The 20871-nt window shown below is 42.2% G+C and overlaps 2 protein-coding genes across 4 annotated transcripts in view; one reads left to right on the top strand and one right to left on the bottom strand.

Moving 5' to 3' along the window:
- Positions 1-3582, top strand: part of LOC114597201 (hexokinase-1) — a 49467-nt gene extending 45885 nt beyond the window's left edge. For all 3 annotated transcript variants that reach the window (XM_028729459.2, XM_028729458.2, XM_028729460.2), the window contains exon 18: positions 374-3582. In XM_028729459.2, coding sequence (XP_028585292.1) covers positions 374-518 — 145 coding nt within the window. In that variant the 3' untranslated portion in view covers positions 519-3582. The remainder of the gene's footprint in view (positions 1-373) is intronic.
- A 1348-nt stretch (positions 3583-4930) lies between these two features.
- On the bottom strand, positions 4931-16688 carry TACR2 (tachykinin receptor 2). The gene is made up of 5 exons (XM_028729463.2): positions 15947-16688; positions 10268-10462; positions 7620-7776; positions 6267-6463; positions 4931-5193 (listed from the first exon to the last, which is right to left on the bottom strand). Exons 1-5 carry the CDS (start codon positions 16339-16341, stop codon positions 4995-4997), a joined length of 1143 nt encoding a protein of 380 aa, XP_028585296.1. The 5' UTR covers positions 16342-16688; the 3' UTR covers positions 4931-4994.
- Between the last annotated feature and the right edge of the window lie 4183 nt (positions 16689-20871).

The following is a 20871-nucleotide window of genomic DNA, read 5'->3' as shown; positions in this document are numbered from 1 at the left end:
GGTCCAGCATCCTGTTCTCACAGTGTCCAACCAGATGCCTGTGGGAAGCCTGAAGGCAGGACGTGAGCACACAAGCTCTCTCCTTTCCTGCAATTTCATAGAATCGGAGAGTTGGAAGGGACCCTGAGGATCATCTAGTCCAACCCCCTGTAATGCAGGAAGATGCACAGGGATCGAACCTGCAACCTTGGCGTTATCAGCACCACTTTCTAACCAACTGAGCTATCCGTTTTCCAGCAACTGGTATTGAGAAGCGTAGCTGCTGAAAAGAGAATGAAACCTGCTTGGTAATCTTGAGACCTTGTCGTGATTATGGACTGGCAGAGAGAAGCCCTCCCTCACGTTTCCCTCTTTTTGTTTGTTTGTTTCACAGTTTTTCAAGGGTCATGCACCAAACGGTAAAGGACCTGGCCCCCAAGTGCGATGTGACATTCCTTCTGTCCGAAGATGGCAGTGGCAAAGGGGCTGCCCTCATCACTGCCGTGGGATGTAGACTGCGTGAGGCTGAGCATAACTGAACTCTGCACCACTGGCTCATTCTGCCTTCCGAGCACTTCCTTGCGAAAAGCAGCGGTTCTGTAGTCTGAACTGGCAAGAGGGGAAGCCCAGAGTCCCACTGCTGCTTTATGGAAGCGTTGGAGTTAAAAAAATAAAAATAGGATACTGAATAGCGTGTGCTGCTGTTGCTGATAATATTTCCCTCCTCTGAACCCCTTGTCTGCATGTGTCTTTTTCTGCCCTATTTGGCACATTCCCCGTGTGTAAATCATTCAAAGGAAAAAAGGAGAATCTATAATTTAAACAAATGTCAAAAATAGGTTTATTATTCGAGGTCTAAAATTACAGCCAAATGATGTCCAAGGATAAGAGCAGGTGGTTCTGTGTGTCAAGTGTATTATTTCCAGCTGCTACTACATCCATGTTAAATACATATACCACCAACAGTGCTGAGTAGGAGACAAATGCTTATGCTAAGAGGGCTTAGCAGTTCTTTTCCAAATTTCTAGCCAAATGTTTGATTCCCCGCACCCTTTTCCTTTCAGACAACTTGGAAGTTTTCACATCTGCTGAGCTGCACTCCGTGCTCCTGTAGGAAGGTCTCCTTTAGCGGCCAGAATTGTCTTCTGCTCACTGTATTCGGTCACTAGGAAAGAGATAAGGGGCTCTTCTGACATGTCTTAATATCACTGGCTTTTCCCGCTGCTTTGGTGAATGATGTCGTGTTTCCAAGTAAGATTTGTGCTGTTCCAAAAGGCAAGTCTGTGGTAGTAAAAACAAAACAAAACCAAGAGAAGGATTGACCCCAGAGATAATCCAAACCTCTGACCGTAGAGATATCCATAGCTTTCCATGTACCCTTCCCTTGGTTTGGCTAGATTCTGGTGAGTTGAGGATGTTAATTTTTAAAAGGGGCATCCTGGTCTCCCTTCCTGCTCTGAGAGCCACTTCCAGTGCAATGAGCCGAGTTCACGGACTGCCTTTGTGTAGCAATTGTACGAGTGCTTGCAATGTGGGAGTGACATGGCTGCAGGTTATCTAGGGGAGTTCTGGCAAGTCCACGGCATGTATTTGCTTCTGGAAACGTTGTGCCACACTGCAAGGCCAACACCATTCCCAACATCTTTGTCCACCTGCCAAAGCTGGAGTTATCCTGGCTTTCTGGCCTGCCCAGGCCTTTGGCTGTGAGCCTTTGGCTGCTGTGACTGGGAAGCTGCCATTTTAATTTTCCCACAATGCTCTTGTGCACCCAATGTAACATTGCCCCGGAAAGTGGCGGACAAATTAAAATAGCAGGCAGCTTCCTAGACACAGCTGCTGCCTCCTGGTATGTCCATATGTATGGGAGCGAATGGATGACCAGACCTGAGTGAGCAAAGTGGTGTTTGGGTGCTTTGCTAGGGAGCCCTGTAATCTGCGTTAACGGCTAGTTTCCACATGGCAGCGCTCACACGAGTGCTTTAAAAATTTACACTCTGAGTCTAGCTAAATAATAGGGGAAGGGGTGGAATGAAATGCATCCTAATCGCCATTAACAGTGGGTCCTATGGAGGCCAAAACCACACTGATTTTTAATGGAGCTGAATAATGCCCCTGATGTTTGGAAGTATATACCTTTCCATGTGGATTTAAAAGTGACATTAACTACAGAACCAGGCTTTTAAACAGTGTTGTTTTTCTAGAAAAAGGTCTGGACTCACCATGAACACCTCCCTTGTTCTCTTGGAATGGCAATGGCGCCCACCTGAGAGATGCTGGAGCTAAGTTCCTGCTGGAAAAAACCCCCTGCTTTTAGATACATAGATAGCAGCAGCATCTAACGATTAGATGAGTAAAGTTTCAAGGAACTGTCCTTGTGTCAATCCACATAGGGTGTGGAGCAAGGAACTCCAGGGTGCTTGGGAAAGCATTGTGGGCAAGTAACACCAAACTAGCCTGCTCCAAAGGTGCCTAAAGCAAGGAAATTTCCAGCATTGGGACTAGATTCAGCTAGACTTGCAAGTCAAGCCAGCCTGCCACTCAGCAAATAGAAAGGGCTGGCAAACAGTGATGTGGGATGCATCCTGCCCCCCCACTCCCCGGTTATTTACCTTTCCATGGATCCCCCTGGTTTGTTAAGATTCTTAGTAACAATGCATTTGCCTATTGCAAATCAGCCAAGCTTAGCAGATTCAAATCTTTTAGCTTTTTATTATTATTATTAAAATAAATGCAAGTAAAATAAGCATGCCAGATTATAGCCTTGCATGAAACTTTCTGGTGCAAATTAATTTATGCAAACTTGCCTAATTTGCACAGGAAAAAAATTGCCATCGCACGCAGACAACCCACATCACCTTTCCCTTCCTATTTGGAATTGCACAAATACAAAATTAGCTAGCTTGTCTTTTAAGTTTGGTTAGCCTGCAGTTAGTTTTCTGAACAGCTGCCGGAGAAGCGACCCACTACCATTCTAGATCTTTCTGTGTTCTCTGAAATATGAATTGTTGTTTGTTCAACTAAATAGCACCATTGGCCAGAAGAAAAGAGATTTGCAGACTTACCGTATTTTTTGCTTTATAAGACTCACTTTTTCCCTCCTAAAAAGTAAGTGGAAATGTGTGTGCGTCTTATGGAGTGAATGCAGGCTGTGCAGCTATACCAGAAGCCAGAACAGCAGGAGGGATTGCTGCTTTCACTGTGCAGTGATCCCTCTTGCTGTTCTGGCTTCTGAGATTCAGAATTTTTTTTTCTTGTTTTCCTCCTCCAAAAACTAGGTGCGTCTTGTGGTCTGGTGCGTCTTATAGAGTGAAAAATACGGTATTTTTCTTCTCTGCTCCTCAAGATTTGGATTCCCCATGCTAATAAGCATTTCAATATGCATTTTGGTGCACTGTGATCGAATGTTGTGTGGTAACACAAGTCACAAGCAGTAAGCTCAGCTTTAAGTGTGTGCGTGTGCGTGCGTGTGTGTCTTCCTGAAGATCTGCATGATTCCCTGGATTTGCAATGCTAGAAAGTCTTTTTACATTGCACCACTAGTAGCAGCAGTACTTACTAGTGCAAAGTGAATATTTGTGACAATATTAAACTTTTTTTGACGTGTGTTGGTGTTTGGTGATTCTTTCTGGCAAAGGAATGATTGGTGCTTTGGAGAAGGGTGGGGGAAGATCCCTGTGTGTTTTAAAAGCAATGGAAACAAACTGGGAATATTTAAAATAAAAACTTGATTCAATTCTAGATTCCAGATATTTCCTGAGAAATGTTTGCCTCTAGCAAATGTTTCTTTACACAACAGTGTTAAAATGTCCCACCAGATTTCAGCCTTGGGTTGAACACACTTGCACACCTTTTTGACCCAAGAACTGCTACGTGTTGTGTCCTTGAGTTGAATCTGTGCCGTCTGATGGTTAATATTCTATGGGAAAGCGCGTCTTGGTTTTGGAACGGACTTCCGGAACGGATTACATTTGTGAACCCAAGTACCACTGTATTTGAATTTTTAATGCCAAGATGATGGACTGGAAAAAAAAAAAAGATTTGGTTTGGGGTTCCATACAAAATACACAAAGATGAATTTGCACTTGTGAATTATGGGCCATAGCACAGTAATTAATAGCCACCATAAACATAATTCTTCAGTATGGTGAACAAATCACAATTGCTCGTAATTCTTATCAGAAATGTATTAACGATCAAACTATTTCGAATTATCTTAACTTCCACCTTGATTCAGATAACGAATGCTGTTGTCAGTGTTTTACTCAAATGACTGAATATGTTAACAGTCTTTTACTTTTTAAAGTATTTAAAAATAATATGACAATGCTTTACATTTTCTGGGGAAAGGTGTCATTTATGTATATGCCACAAGGAATGTAAGTCAATCAGTTAAATGTGCATAACAACTGGCTGTTGTTCACCAGACCTGATGGAGACGGTGCACATAACTCTCCAATGAGGAGGGAATTGTGCAACAGGCCTTGGAGAATTGTGCATATTTTGGCTGAATTTTGTACATTCTCCAGGCAAGTTGCACATTCTCCAGTCAACATGTACAGTTGGGGGGGGTGCCCTTTTTCTATTTGTTCTGAAGTATGCAATCTGCTCTGTGTGCTCCACAGTCGTATCTTGGACCCCCAAAACTGGTCTGTTGCCATCAGGTGCCATGATGGATGCTGTCCCATAGCATTGAAATAAGATTCAACAGCTAGTTCAGTTGGCTTCTGTACATGGAATAGGGAGGTGAGCCGCCTTGTCCTTTGCCTCAGGCAGTAAAATGTCTTGGGTCGGCCCTGTGGCTTTCCATAATAGTATGAGCATATGGCATTGAGATTATTTTCAGACACTAAGACATTCAAGCAATAACACTGATGGAGGAATTGATTGGCTGTGTTGCTGGTATGAAGCACTGCAAAGAATACTCCCAAATCTGTCACAAACCTCTGTGGTAATATTTTTAATCTGCAATGAAGAAACACAACAAGAAGCCATTAATCAAGCTATTGGCAAAATAGTCAAACGACCAAATACATGGTACTTAATGGTACATTGTCCATATTGGTTGTCTGTGTTCCTGTGCTTGTCAGGTTGTTAGATGCTTGATCTCTCCAGGTCTTCTTTAAAGGCAATCGGGGAGTAAGATTAAGTCTGTCTCTTTCCGTTGCTTTGATGCAAGGGCAGCACTGGAAAGCTATCTTGAAACCAGAGCGGAACCTGTAAATGGGTGCAAACACAAGCTAAGTGTTACATGGTATAAATGAGGGATGGAGAATCTCAGACTTGAGAGGGATTCCTCAAGTGTTTTGTCTGGGTGGACTGTGTCTTTGGAGGGTGGCACCTCTTGCCTGACAGGGTGGAGAGATAAATCTGTATAGAAAAACATGACTTGTGTGTGGCCGATACCAAAGCATAAGTCACATTGGCTGTTCTGTCTACTTTTGCCTCTGACCCAGCAACCACTAGCATGTGACCCCCAGAATGTAGTCAGAAAAAGCTCCCCATCCCTTGTACAGACTGAGAAGGTAGAAATTCTGCAAAACCCATTATCCATGAGGATCTTGCCATCACGTATGCAAGAGTGCAGCCTCTCCCCCAAACTGGTAAGAATCAGTTTAGGAGGAACCTAATGGCCAATTGCTTGACAAAGGCACAAGGAAGTCTCCTCATGTACAGCAAAAAACGTGGGTTGAGTAAGTGTTTTCAAGGACTATGGTTGGGTGAGAGAAGGTGAGGTGCTGAGGTGGCAGAAGGTGGTTGGCTAGAGAATGAATGGTCAAGATGACGTATATTTCCTTATATAGGGTGTGTGCTCTCACAGACTCTTTTGTACTCTGTCCCGTAACAAATTATTGAATAAAGTCTGACGAATGAGGAATTTTGTGTGAGCCTCCGTATTGAACCCCCAAAGGAAATTTTCTCTTCAAAGAAAAATGGACTGTTTCCCTGATGGAATACAGAGGCTATCAAAGGAATGTGATGCACATTTAGAGAAAAGCGCTGTTTTTTGTGGAATTTAATAATGTGCCTGAGAGTAAGCACCATTGAACTCGGTGGTATTTGCTTCAGAGCGGGAATGTAAATGATTGCATTGTAAATGTTAGAGGTCAAGCTAAATATGATACAAGGATAAGCCCTGAGTGTAGGCCACACTGAGCAAAATGGGCCAATGATCTGAACTGGTATAAGACAGCTTCCTAGGTTCCTATATTGATATACGAGCATTTTTATCTTACACTTCAGTGATACTCCCAAGGTGCTTGCATTCATTTAACACATGCACTACTCACTTTTGATTAAGGCAGCAATAAATAATTGGGCTATACATCGCAGAGCTCATGGCAAGCAAAAACACCGCCAGGTATACTTGTTGAATGTACTTCTGCCTGTAAATGTCTTTCCGGATGTTCCCCAAGACGAAGTAGAGATGATAAGGGAACCAACAGATGGCAAATGTGATCACGACTGCAACCATTGTCCTGACAAACTAGAAAAAGGAAAGAGAAATCTTTGAATGCTTTGTCATTCTTCTGGTCCTAGATTTGTCCCTGTGGTGTCAAAGAGGCTGCCACCCATTTCTCGTGAAATACAGGCTTAGGGTGGGTACTCAGCAAGTCTGTGATGCGTTTCTGTGCAACAGTTTGTGCCTGGAGTTTCTTATGAACCAAACCAGACAATATCTTAAATGCATAGTTGTATTAATGACAGTATCCTCATCCCTGCAATATATAGTAGCAACTTGTTTATAAAAGCAACTGTGGCTGTACAGAATGCTGCTGTGATAATGTTGCCGAAAATCCCAGAAACATGCACTTTTTGGGATTGGAAAGTGACAGGTGGTGACTATTCAAGTTGAACCCCCTTAGCTAGCAGTATCTTGCCCTACTTGTTTGCTGCCAATGTATATAATGTTGGTTATTGGGACGCAGGTGGCACTGTGGTCTAAACCACTGAGCCTCTTGGGCTTGCTGATCAGAAGGTCAGCGGTTTGAATCTGTGTGACTGTGGTGAGCTTCCGTTGCTTTGTCTCAGCTTCTGCCAACCTAGCAGTTCGAAAGCATGCCAGTGCAAGTAGATAAATAGGTACCACTGTGGTGGGAAGATAAATGGCATTTCTGTGTGCTCTGGCTTTCGTCATGGTGTTCCGTTGCACCAGAAGTGGTTTAGTCATGCTGGCCACATGACCCGGAAAGCTGTCTGTGGATAAACATTGGCTCCCTCAACCTGAAGCAAGATGAGCACCGCAGCCCATAGTCACCTTTGACTGGACTTAACCATTCAGGGGCCCTTTACCTTCACCTTTTATAATGTTGGTTAGAGGCATCATGCTGTAGTACCTATCCGGGACAGCAGAGGGTATTTGCTAAAACTTAGGTGGTAATTTGAAAAATCAAGACTACACATTCCCACAAACTCTGCACCTAATGCGCTCCTACCATTGGTTTGGGAACAGTTTTTTGTCATGATCTGTACCTATCCTGTTGTTTTTTAAGAAATACCGCATACACAGTCTGAGTCTTAGCCAGAGGTGTGTCTGGTCTGTTGTTCTTGCTGATAACGAAACTATGCAGCAGTGAGATTTACCCCTGGGTTCATGTTACCACTGCGCTATAAGCAGCAATTATTAGCTCACGACAACTAACCTTTTTTTTGGCTGTAATCATATGCTGGTAGCTGAGCACATGAGTGTGATCTCCAGGAACAGCATTATTCCACAGAGCCTTTCCTATTGCACTGTATGTGATAAACATCACTAGGAGAGGCAGCAGGTACACCAAAACAATGACTGCAATGTGGTACCTGAAAAAAAGAGAGAAAGAGCTGAGCATGGATAGAGCTTGTTTCCCTTCCTTCAGTCCAAAAAGAACCTCCATGTATTGGGAAGATCAAGGAATGCTTTTCTGCCTGAGTTTCCAAAACTTTCCGGGGGCCAGTGGTTTCCAGGGCAAGAGTGGCCAGAGCAGTGAATGTAAATGGTATCTTTGTACACTGGGGTAGTTTTTACACACACACACACACACACACACACACACACACACACACACACTATTCTCCATCCAAGCAAGCAACAAGTCCTTCTCAGAGTTCAATGGCATGTTCCAATCAGGCAAAAACACTCAAGGAGGATGTGAAGCAAGGCCGGTGAGGGGAAGCTATCAAAACACATTGTACCATTAATGGTCTTTCAAAAGTGATACTCTCAAAGTTATAAACTGCTGTTTAGGGTGACCATTTGCCCTACTTTACCGAGAACTTGCATGGGGTTGGATTAGATGACCCTTGGGGTCCCTTCTAACTCTTAAGGTTCTATAATTTCCACTGTTTGGAAAGTGTCCTCTGTCAGAAGGCCTGACCAGATACATATGAAGGGAGAGTAAGAGCCTTGAAGTTGCCCATCAACAGTTAACATGGGGACAACAGACTGAGCAAACCATAGTCTTCTCCACTATGGCAAAATGATAGTTAATTTATATTTGAATTATAGTGATTATTTCTAAATTTGCAACCATGCATATAAATTAGCATATCATGTATACAGTGTGAATTTGTGTAAAATTTTGTGTGTGCCCCCTCCCCCACCTTTTTTTTGGTGATGTGACAGTGGCCTCAGTAAACCAGTGGCATGAAGACAGCTTGTCAGAAGGCTACTATTTGTAGAAGATGGTTGATGATAAATGTTCAAGGAGTGATGTTAACGCAATGCTTAAATAACCGTGCCTCCTTTCTGGAGGGAGATGAGAATTGTACCCAAAGCTCCATAAATGTTTGGCCTCCTGAATTCCAGAACCTAATAAACAGAACAAAGGACTCTATGTTTTAGCCTTGAGTGTGGTTTCCCCCGGACTAAAAGGGGAAGAGGTGAGCCAGACAGAGGAAGAGATAAGAACACATGGGGGAAATCCTTCCCTTTGCCACAAATAGCAAGGCTAATCACTGCAAGGCTAATCACTGCAAGGTCTCAAGATACCTCTCCATTTTCCCCTCACTCCTTTTATCTACTGGACCCAAGGCCTGCTTTTTGAGGTCACACCGCTTCCCCCTTCTTTTTGCGTCCACCACATTGCCATGTTTTGACTAAACATTTTTTTCACTATCGGTAATCAACTGTCAAAATTTCTCTTACAGATTTAATGGGACTTTTACTCTATAGAAGTGTTGCTTCATATCACAGTGAGGGCATCCCATTCAGTGCCAGATTTTGATTTGATATTTCTCAAACAGGAAGCATGGCGATTGTTCAAACAGATGCTCCTTGCTGATCCTTGTTTCTGTGTGAATCTCGATTGGGCCAGAAGATTACATATCTGTGGCTTTCTCATCAATTTATTGCAACGGGGAGAGTGCTGCTGCTGAGGTAAGTGCTTCACTTTTTGTGCTGGGACAAAGGCAACCCACCTGCAACTTTAATTAGAAGCTTGCTCCCTGTGATCCCTTCCGCTAAGCATTTTCTGTTCAATATGATGTTTCATTAGGAATGAATTGCCCCATATTTGTGACACTATGCTATTTTTCAGTTAAAAGAAAAAAAGAAACCTAGTAATGAAAGTGTAGAGCAGGAAGGACTAATTAAAGGACAATTATAGGCTAAAGCAATTAAAGTTGGCAGCTGCAAAGAAGAAGCTTTTAGGTAAAGATACAGTAGCTCTGAATAGCCTCAGGAATATTTTGCTAGAAATTACATGGAAGCTAATGTTGCAATTGACTTTTAAAGACAAGATGAGAGGGTAACACAGGCACCCCAAAGCCCTCCAATGCTATGACATTGCCAGAATTGTCCAGCAAAGGCATTTAAACCAATTACTAGTATGGAAGGAATACTGGTATCCCTTTCCCCCCAAGGATTTAAAAGTCTTGGGATGGTCCTGCCATTCAGTTAACTCGGATATGTCTGAAGGATTTTTAATTGACGTATGAAGCCCTGTTTGAATTAAATTTGATCACCTTGAGTTCCTGGATCCAACCCTCATTCCCCCATCACAGAATGTCACAGCCGAATGTCATAGACTTCTTTCACTTTAGAAAACTGCAACTTCATTGAAATCTGTGGATCAAACACCCTAAATTGGCAGTATCCCTGATTACTGCATGAATATTAACATGGTCACCTGTTTGCCTCCACTCTCCTCCATCAAGTATAAAGAAGACATAGTAGTAACATAGATTATGGCTGAAAACAGATGGTTAAGGCAAGATTTTCAGCAACATCATTCGCTGCTCTCTTTCCCCCTTAAATCAAGAGTTCTCAGCTGCCAACATGTATTTTGGGGTTCAGGATTTGGGATGTTCTTACGTGATGAGATGTTTACGATGAACGTCATCTGGCCAGGCAACAACACATTTGGTCATTCCGTAGTCGACACGAATTTGTGCATAAAAGAACTGTGGGAAAGCAAGTCCAAAAGCCACCAACCAGATTATTCCTATGACCACTTTGGTGTACCCAGCAGAGAGCTTTTGCCTGAAAGGGTAAACTATAGCCATATACCTGAAAGGAAGAGAGAGAGAATTAGGCCGCAGTTCAGCTTGCACAAAATTGCAATTCCTAGCAACCATTTGCAAACAGCAGCACCCAGAATTCTTTGTCGGGAAGACTGTGCTCTGTGCTTTGAAGGTATAGTGTGTACACAGCCATATTCACAATAAACAATTCAAACATTTGTAGAAGAGGCAAAGCATTATCCCCTCCACCCTACTCTACTGTGTACATTTATGTGGAAAGAAATCCACAGATCTAAAGGACTGTGGGAAATGCTTGGTGTATACAAATGAGTCTTCTGAGCATTCACTCCCAAGCCGATTCTGAAACTTGGGGAACTTCTGGAGTGACCTCTAATAAAAAGCTGTGGCGAGGGGAATATACAGCTCTACTTCAATATTTGCATGCCTCCAGATTTTATAATGGAGTTCTCTAGTTAAAGAATGCATACAAATATGCATAGATTGGTGTAAATAAGGCCAGACTAATTAGTGATTTGTCTTAGCTTTGTTAGGGGCAATCATTTATTTTTTTAAGAAAAAGTCATGCTGCTGCCACAGGCCTGATTTGTTCACTGAGCAGTGGAAATGTTTTCCCCTCAGCCTCTCTCCAACCCTTGTGCCTTCCAGTTTAAATGACATGTTGTGCATTTTATCTCACACCTGTTCTGAACACTCATCTCGGGTTGCTGACTGACACATGACCAGGAAGCCAGTGTGGCCTGCTTGATAAATGTGCTCTGTGATCATACCACACACGTACTGTAGGACACACAGAAAATGACATTTTCGACAATAATTGATGTTGCATGGCCAGTGTGGCTGAGTTTTTCCAAAATTGGTAGCTTTTTCTAATGCCAAGGATAGGATTTATGATCCCAGGGTTTTGTATACCTAAGTAAGTGGCTCTGCTGAGAAGAGTTATTTGTACAATGATTAATTCCTGCCTCCTTGTAGTTTGTTTACTCTGAGATTGCAGGAAGTACAGTAATTCAGGGCAAGTTATTCCATGGAAGTGCCATAGCTATGGATGAATGAATGTCTCAGTTTTGGGTTCTCCAGGTTTCTATTTTTTTCCATTCTTAAATTCATCTCTTCATATTTCCACAGCAATTTGTGATTTAATCTTTTTAATGCCTCATGCAAATTTGTCAGCAACTTTGGTGCCATTTTCTACATGGACCTTTGTCCATTTAGTCTTAACCAATATCCACATTTTTAAAATATACCTCCCCAATATAATGCATTTTGTATGTTATTTTCACTAACAAGCATTTTTATGCACACTTTCCCCCTAATATACCCATTTTTGAACATGCTAGTTGGAGAATCGCATTGCAAAATTCAGTGAAGTGCTACTTTTGAAGTGTTTCGGTTTACGTATTGGTTCAATAATGTTTCTCATTAAAAAGCAAACAAAATAAAATCTCTCCCCCATAGCTTAGTGATAGGGCACCTGCTTTGAACGTTAATAAGAATTTAATTATTTGTACCCCACCCATCTGACTGGATTGCCCCAGCCACTCAGTTGAAGGTTCCAGGTTCAATGCCTGACAACTTCAGACAGTGCAAGGGAAGAGAGCAACTGCTAGTCAGTATGTATAGACAATAGAACACAAGAGCAGTCCTGCTGGATCAGGCCCCAGGCCCATCTAATCCAGGATCCTGTTCTTACAATGGCCAACCAGATGCCTATGGGAAGCCTGCAAACAGGGCATGAGTGCAACAGAGCTTTTCCTGGCAATTGGTATTCAGAGTCATACTACCTCCAACAGCTGAGGGAGAACATGGCTGCTGTGGTTAGTAGCCATCGCTAGCCTCCATTTTCCTAACGCTCTTTTGGGGCCATCCAAGCTGGTGACCGGGATGCGGGTGGCGCTGTGGGTTAAACCACAGAGCCTAGGACTTGCCGATCAGAAGGTCGGCAGTTCGAATCCCTGTGACGGGGTGAGCTCCCGTTGTTCGGTTCCTGCTCCTGCCAACCTAGCAGTTCGAAAGCACGTCAAAGTGCAAGTAGATAAATAGGTACTGCTCCGGCGGGAAAAGGTGGCAGTCCAAAAGTGTGTGAGATAGACCAACAATCTGATTTGGTACAATGCAGCTTCCTATGTTCCTAATACAACTTGTGCAACAGTACTTGTCCTGTTCAATTGATATATTGTCTTGTCGATTCTTAACTGCACCTTTGAGTGAATCAAAACCCAAACAAAAAATATTAGCTTCCAATTACTTACTGCCAAGTTACGACAGCCTCTTTGCTTGGAAGATCTGTCCGGAGCTTTTGCAGAATGTATAAAATAAATTTTAGGGGTGCCAACTTTTTCTGGCATGGCTCCTGTGTCTTAAAAAGCCACATGACAAGCAGAAGTTTAGCAGGCAAAGCTTCCCCACATCTTAGCTGTGTAGGGAGGAAGAGAACTTCATCCATTTGTCACACATGGCGCAGGAAAATCTGGCACCCCTAATCCAAACAGCAAGAAACGATGGCTTGTTTTTGTAAACTTTTCCAAGGAAGATAAATGCAGCCTACCTGTTTTCCTGAGAAATCTTTTATGACTAGCAGTAGTGTGAAGGGAAGAAAAACAGAAGAGGCAGCCTCCCAGGCAGGAAAATGTGGTTGTCTGAAAAGGCTGAGCTGAGGCTGGTGTAAGGCTACGAAAGGGAGCATTCTGGGCCAGGACTGGGAGGGTGGGCCTTAGGCTGGATCCTAAGTAGATTCAGCCTAGTTACGTGACCTGGCAAGCCAGCACAGAACACTGTTTTAAAGACTTGTTTTTCCTCTGCCAGACTTAGGCAGGGCAGCAGCATCCGCCTAGCTGCTGAATGGGATTTGGATCAGGTGTAACTTCATGCCAACTTTATTTCCACTGGCTTTCTTTACACCAGCTTCTTACACATAGGATAGCTCCCTAAAGAGTGGTGCAGTTATAGTCATGGCACAAACCTTGTGCTTTATAAAAATGGAAGTTCAACTTTTCCTACGTAACTAATAAAAATAAAAAAGGCATTAGATTTATAAGTTCTTCCCCAAGAATCCCGAAGTGGGAGATGTAGAGAAAATAAACTGATCTGGAGGACTGTTTTTTTAATATAAATTTGTGGTAAGCTCCAGATTACACAATGTATCTGTTACCAGCAGCCCTTGACTTCGAACCGGAAAAAGCTACTTCTATTAAAGTCATTAATCTTTCCCAGAAACTGATTTATTTCTGTTTTCATGATCGACTACTACTGTCTACCCCACCAAGGAGTAGGCTTATCTGCGTAATAGCACATATTGCTTGCATTCTGCAAGTGTGGCTATATTTGGGTTGTAGTGGCTGATTCAGGTTTGTGAAAAGGGAACCCCTACAAGCCTGCGTTTTGCCCCATGAGCAGTTTGGCTTGCTTTCTGAACAATGCTATGTATGGCTGATTCCACATTTGATATTTGCTTATTCCTCACTCACCTCTGCCTCCTGAAAGGAAATGTCTGCACAGTTCTCTTTTCTTCCTGTTCGGGTTTTTCTTTCTGTGGCTGACAGTGCAACCCTATTAATATATACCCACTCTGAAGTAAGCCCCAGTTGAGTTTAGTGGGACTTATGGTACTCCCAAGTAAGTCTATATAGGCTGGGAGCCTCATATTGGTCCTCCCCTCCATTTCTTTCCACTTGTGCAAATCCAAGGGTTCACCAAAGCACACAGAGACCTCCTTATATGCCATATCAGCTATATGACAATTGTCTCACACACTTGGACTTTATTGTTACTAGGAATATAGGAACCACGCAGACACTGAACGTAATGGGGAAATACAGTGTTTTACATCTGGTTAAAACTTGGGAGTTTATTAATTCTAAATTAATTTGAACACAGGAGCTACACTGACATAATTTTGTATTATTTGTATTTTATTATTAAATAAATGTTTGATGACTAGTACGTTGGTTGTTTCCCAGAGGTGACTTTTGTCCTGTTGACACTAAGTGAAAGATGTTTCTGAACTGGCAGGATCTTGCTAACTTGTCCTTTTTTTGACAAGAGGAAACGGAACCTAATTTGCATTGTCCTCCTCAGAAATAAGGCATTCAGATATTTCCTGTATTGTAGGTTATGAGTCACTGTCTGTAAATGATGTGTGAACAAGGACTTGGTGTAACACTAAACACTAAAACAAAAACAGATAAATAAGAAGATCAAGTACTGGTATATTTGTAAGTCTTGCTGGAGATTTAAAAAAACCCTAGGGAACAGAATGGGACTTTCAGAAAATGATCAAGCTAGTAGAAGCTATGTAGCAGCCCGCTGAAACTTCTGTAATATCGCCTTTTTGATTTGGTAGTGATAAACAATTTCCATAAAGTTTAAATTGCCGTAATAGGAATGGACGGCCTTTTTGTGTCCTGCGGAGTGATTCCCTGCTGAATTATAAGACTCAGCCAGACTCTGCTATGGTTGAAAACCACATTTAACCTTTGACTTAGGGATCTGCTTTTACTCTGTTATATAAGCTCTTTGATAGCATTAAGGGGCGGTACCTGGGTCTACTGGGTACCAGGCTGTGCAGATTTCAGCACCTTCAGAGTGTAGCCCCTGATGTAGGCACCTTAAAGGAACCAGATGGAGCTGTTTGGGAGCTGGTGGTATGCATATGAGCAAGGAAATGGATGTGTTTTACCAGTGAACCCTTTAAATATTACATCAGTGCAAAAATAATAATTCAGGATCAGAATATAATGTCCCCTTTGTTAATTATCCCATGTTCCAAATGCAAGTTCCAAGTCATAGTACGACAACTTGATTCTGGCTGTATTTAGAAGTGCTGTGTGTGTGTGTGTGTGTTCGTTCGTTCCCAGGTATAGGACTGTTCCCCTTGACTACAATCTTAAACATACTGTATTTTTCGTCCCATGGGACGCACCGGCCCATACTCCCGCAGGGCTCCCTAGGCTGCGGATTTCTGCCCGAAGCGCGGGGCGCTCTGCTTCAGCGCGCTCCACGCTCCGGGCAGCAGGCTGCTATCCGCAGCCTAGGGAGCCCTGCGAGAACTCCCGCGGGCTCCCAAGGCTTGCAGATAGCTTCCTGAAGCCTGGAGAGCGAGAGGGGTCGGTGTGCACCGACCCCTCTCGCTCTCCAAGCTTCAGAGAAAGCCTGCATTCGCCCCATAGGACGCACAAAGATTTTCCCTTCATTTTTGGAGGGGAAAAAGTGCTTCCCATAGGGCAAAAAATACAGTACTTACTAGAGAGTAAGGGCACAATTCTATGCACGCTTACTTGGGAATAAGCCACAGTGAACACAAAGGGGCCTACTTTAGAGTAAACATGCATAGGATTGTGCTGTAGAACTCAGTGAGCTCTACTTTTAAGTAAATATGCCTAGATTTGTAAAAATTCAGCTGCTTTTCCAGTTTGGTTAGTATAACTTCTCTCAACCCAGCTTTTACAAGTTAACCCTTTAAAAACAAATAAGAATAGGATAACAAAATTTAGCTCAACTTCAAAACTCTTACCTCTCAGCAGCAAGAGCAGTCATAGAATAAATGCTCACAAACATTGCCGTAACAGGAATAAAGTTAAGAAACCGACAGAATCCCTCACCGAAATACCAGACGTTGTGGCTGGCATAAATAAAATTGAACACTGTGTTCAAGGCAGTCATTAGCAGGTCAGAAAAAGCCAAGTTAACAATAAAATAGTTGGTAACAGTCCTCATCCGTTGGTGAGACAAGATAATCCAAATGACAGTGCCATTGCCCACAACTGATACGATGACTATGAATAAATAGGTGATAGCCCAAAGTGCTATTTGCCAGCCAGGCTGAGAAAACGCGGTCTGGTTGACATGGTCTATGGAAATGTCATCCACTGAAATGTTGCTTATGTTTGAGGAGGAAATTGTCTTCATAACTTTCTTCAGCTCACTGTCGAAAACTGTGTGAAATGGGATCACTTTCTTACAGCAGTCCTAGCATTGTTGCTGTGAACTCGCAGTTTGGAGATCTTCAGAACACGACACACTGACGTTGATGTGCATCCCACATTCAGTTTACAGATCTTCCGTGCACCACACAATGGTTTTCCACAGGAAGCGATTACAGCTCTTCTATGCTCATATCCACCACAAATCCATTTGAATATCTGCTGGTGTTAATGACCAACAGAAATATGCAGAAGATCTGTGATAAGAAGAATCTTCTTAAGAATCGAAGTGTCAGGTTATGGTAACTCTGTTAAAATGTGTTGTTTTTTTAAAAAGAAGAGATTAAAAGATATCGCAGCATGGAGTTGCTGGACTTTAATTCTCCCTTCCTTAGTAACACTGAAACATTTCGGAAGCAGTCAAACAGGCAAAAAAATAAATAAATCTACAGGCTTAACGAGAATTGAAAAGAGGCGGAGAGGTTAGAATATACAATAGCTAACAAAATTCAATTTCGTGACGCTGGAGTTCCACCCCTTGCCCCACGTTTTTGTAGTAATCTTCATAGCTCTGTTCCTCTCAGGTTTAAAGCGAAGAGCGTCAAAGATTTTACCCTATTAGGGCCAAGTCATTTATCCTTTGCATATCCACAACTCACATTTAATTTGGTGAGAGTTTCACTAAGAACTTGGCCTGCAGTGTGCCATAAATATTATTAGGAGGGTTTGCGAGAACAGTTCCAAAGCAACTATACAGAAGACAGTAAAAATGTATTCAGGATTGTGAAATCCATCTCCTGCTGACTGCTGTGAGAGCTTCACAGAAGCTCACACATTGGACTGTGAACAGTGGCTGGGAGCTCAACTGCTGTGAACCATATTTTGCTCAGAGGTAGTCATTTTCATCCTAGGAAAATATCCCAATCTCAAGAACAGCCTTCCTGAGAAGGCTCTGTGAAGCACAAGGGAATGCCACAGGAAGGAAATACCATTTCCCCCCACCCATATAAAAATAAGGGCTTTCTGCCTATGCCCAGGAATTGGTTGCTTGGATCCCATACATTATTTTCTCCTAATAAAATGGTATTTTATTGATGCAGTGAGTTGCCTTCAAAGTGTCTTAAAATATGCCTAACTTATCTATTACTACTATTTATTCTTATTACTATGCCTGTATAGTCTATAACAGTTTCCTGAGATGTGCCCATTTATTTTTCTCAAACTTTTAAGTAATTTGCATCACACAGGGAACCATCTCTTTTACTGTGTATTTAAAACTTCGGTGGAAATTCTGAGATTATCCCATTGCTCTGAGACTACCCTTAAAATGTAGTTAGATTCCCACCATATTTATACTGGATTATTCAAGTCTTTTGAGAAATTTCTGCAGAACAGTAGCTTATTCCATTTTTTAAAAAAAGCAACACAGGAAAAACCTCCGGTAATGAAATAGTTAGCATGCCACAGGTGTATAAGCACTATTTCAAGGTTGTTTTGTTCAGCATCTAAAATCATGTAGTCTACTACGTGAAAGCCAAAGTTATGAATCCAAGCTCTGACTAGTGTGCACCATTGCCAGAAGACTACGTCTAATGTAACCTGTAGCACAAGACTTTGTTTTAAACCAAACAGTGTCCAACCTTGAGTCAACATTGTTTCACCCCAAGTTCCCCAGCTACTTATTCATATCAGTACATTTCCATGTATCAGTTCACCTGTGCAAGTGTACCTATAAAAATTCCTGGCCTGCAAACATTTTACTAGCACATGAAGACGTTACGTAGCCTTCGTTTCTATGCTGGCCACAGAGGAAAGGAAAGTTCTTCTTCAACCAGTATGGAAATGTAGGCTACTACTAAGCCATGTAGGCTAGCACCAACCAACCAACCAACCAACCAACCAACCAACCAACCAACCACAACAGTCAATTGCCTTCTACCAAGGGGTCTGGCGCAGGTACAGAATAGTACTGCATGGAATTCTGGTGGCCTATGGTGACCAGGCAAATGGTTAAATACAAGACTGGATTTGATTCAAGTTCTGCTCTCATGTTTCTTACCATCAAATACTTTCTGCTAGAGACACTTGAACATCTCTCTAGACGCTACTTATAGAAAAAGGGCCACTCTGTATACTGTAGAACAGAGGCAATTTAGTTAGTGCTCTCTGCAAAATCTCCTGTCTGCCAAATGTGCAATTATTAACAGGGACATTATATACCGTTACCCTAGGATGAGGTGAAAAAAGTACCAGACTATTTGAGATGTCCCAGCTTTATTGAAGATGCGCTTTAAACCTTGGATAGTTTCCAAAACACATTTAAATTGAAGAGGTTTAAAAGAGCATCAACTCAGAACTGACTTGTGTAAACAAGTCCTTAACAGATAAACCATTTTAAGAATGCAATATTTAAATGTTAATGCCTGGAATATTCATGTGGAAAATAATCATGTAAGCCATCTTTGAACTTTTTAATGCAGCCTCACATATTCTTGCATAGTTGCATAAAAATTCCAGCACATGAAAAAGGAGAAGGCTAAAATACATTGTCTATACAAGGACAGTACTTCATTAGACCCAACTTTACCAGTGACCAGTCAATTTAATGTTATACTGTAAAAAGGTAAAGGTACCCCTGCCCGTACGGGCCAGTCTTGACAGACTCTGGGGTTGTGCGCCCATCTCACTCAAGAGGCCGGGGGCCAGCGCTGTCCGCAGACACTTCCAGGTCACGTGGCCAGCGTGACAAAGCTGCATCTGGCGAGCCAGCGCAGCACACGGAACGCCGTTTACCTTCCCGCTGGTAAGCGGTCCCTATTTATCTACTTGCACCCGAGGGTGCTTTCGAACTGCTAGGTTGGCAGGCGCTGGGACCGAGCAGCGGGAGCGCACCCCGCCGCGGGGATTCGAACCGCCGACCTTTCGATTGGCAAGCCCTAGGCGCTGAGGCTTTTACCCACAGCGCCACCCGCGTCCCTAATGTTATACTGTACTTTATTTAAATTATTGTTTTGTAAAAAAACAACCATATAGCATTTCCAAGAGTACTCTGACAAGCTGAATATGTGCAACTACATTCTTTCTGTGTTAGTTTTACAATGGGAGTTTGATTCTCTAGAAGATGAATAAATATTTACACCGAGTATATATATGAAAGAGATCTGTTCCATTTTACTGTTAGATCCTTATAAGGGGATATACTTCTCTCTGGCTAGCAGAAAGGTTCTGTTCTGTTCCAAAAGGAAAACATGCTGAAAGGTCACTTGTAGAAAGCCCAATAGACTTCCAGGGAAATCACTATGAGCAGTATAATTTAGCTAGTGATCTTAACAGTTTTAAGATACTCTTCATAAGAGAGAGATATAACTAAGAGCAAAATCTATTTTCTTTATTAGAAAACACAGGGCTTTATCAAAGACAAAGCGTAAGATTACATTGAATGCTTGTTGCAGAAAGCAAGAAAACCTGAAAAACCATTGAAATGTTTTCATATCAGACACTTTCAGATTTCACAGCTTCTATAATGCAAATCATTTCTCCTCAATTCCTTCATTCATTTGCTTGCTTGTTGGCAAGTGGGCAAGAACAAATTCAGCAGTTGTTAGCAGTGTCAATGAGCTATTCTTCCTCAAGAAAATAGCTTTCTTGTGTAGGGCTTAGAGTGAGGCATTTCTTTCTTTTTCTCAGCTAGCTTAATATCAATCACATATTCTCTTCATGTTTGCTCAATAATACAGCAAAACAATTCACATTTTTTTTCTTGCTATTTGCCATTGGGAGAGTGCTTGAACTCACTTTGTGAGTCCTATAGCATCTTCATCCAATATGCCAACATTAAATTCACAATCCTAGGAACAAAACCGGGACATCTGTATACAGTGGTACCTCGGTTTACGAACTTAGTCCGTTCTGGAAGTCTGTTCTTAAACTGAAACAGTTCTTAAACTGAGACACACTTTCCCTAATGAGGCCTCCCGCAGCCGGTGCCCTTCCACTGTTCTGGCTTCCATTCTTAGACTGAGGTAAAGTTTGTAAACCGGGACACTGCTTCTCGTTTTGCGGAGTTTGTAAACTGAATCATTTGTAAGCAGGGCTGTTCTTAAACCGAGGTACCACTGTACTACAATGGAACATTTTTTCTGTTGTTGGTGTGAATGGTTTTCAGCTTACTTGATTCTAGACAATCGCCCATTGCATATGTCAAGAGAAAGAGTGGCACCTTTGAAGGAACGCCCACTGATCACAGTCACACCAATTCTCCAGTAAACAAGACAAGCGGGGGGCCCTCCACCTGTTCTCCTCTTTTTTCTTCCTAATGTAACCCTAATGTCTCAACAAATGAAACTGACCTATGGAAAACGTAACTTGAAAAAAGAGACATTGCACATACCTTTGTAAACCAAGAAAACTTTAATAAAATATTATTTAAAAAACAACAAGACAAGTGGGGTGGGGCTTTTACAGCACATTTCCACACATGCTTATTCGGAAATAATAATAATAATAATAATAATAA

The sequence above is a fragment of the Podarcis muralis genome, chromosome 6, assembly GCF_964188315.1.
Source record: "Podarcis muralis chromosome 6, rPodMur119.hap1.1, whole genome shotgun sequence".
Classification (NCBI taxonomy): Eukaryota; Metazoa; Chordata; class Lepidosauria; order Squamata; family Lacertidae; genus Podarcis; species Podarcis muralis.
The sequence above is the reverse complement of the archived record's forward strand: the minus strand, read 5'-3'. Positions and strand labels throughout refer to the sequence as shown.

What these genes read in the sequence shown, in the direction of transcription:
- TACR2 (XM_028729463.2), bottom strand. Translation starts at nt 16,341, where the DNA reads ATGAAGACAATTTCCTCCTCAAACATAAGCAACATTTCAGTGGATGAC. An exon ending in ACTGCTCTTGCTGCTGAGAG is followed by an intron (nt 10,463 to 15,946) that starts GTAAGAGTTTTG and finishes TCTTCCTTTCAG; the next exon opens with GTATATGGCTATAGTTTACC. An exon ending in TATTGCTGCCTTAATCAAAA is followed by an intron (nt 5,194 to 6,266) that starts GTGAGTAGTGCA and finishes ACCCATTTACAG; the next exon opens with GTTCCGCTCTGGTTTCAAGA.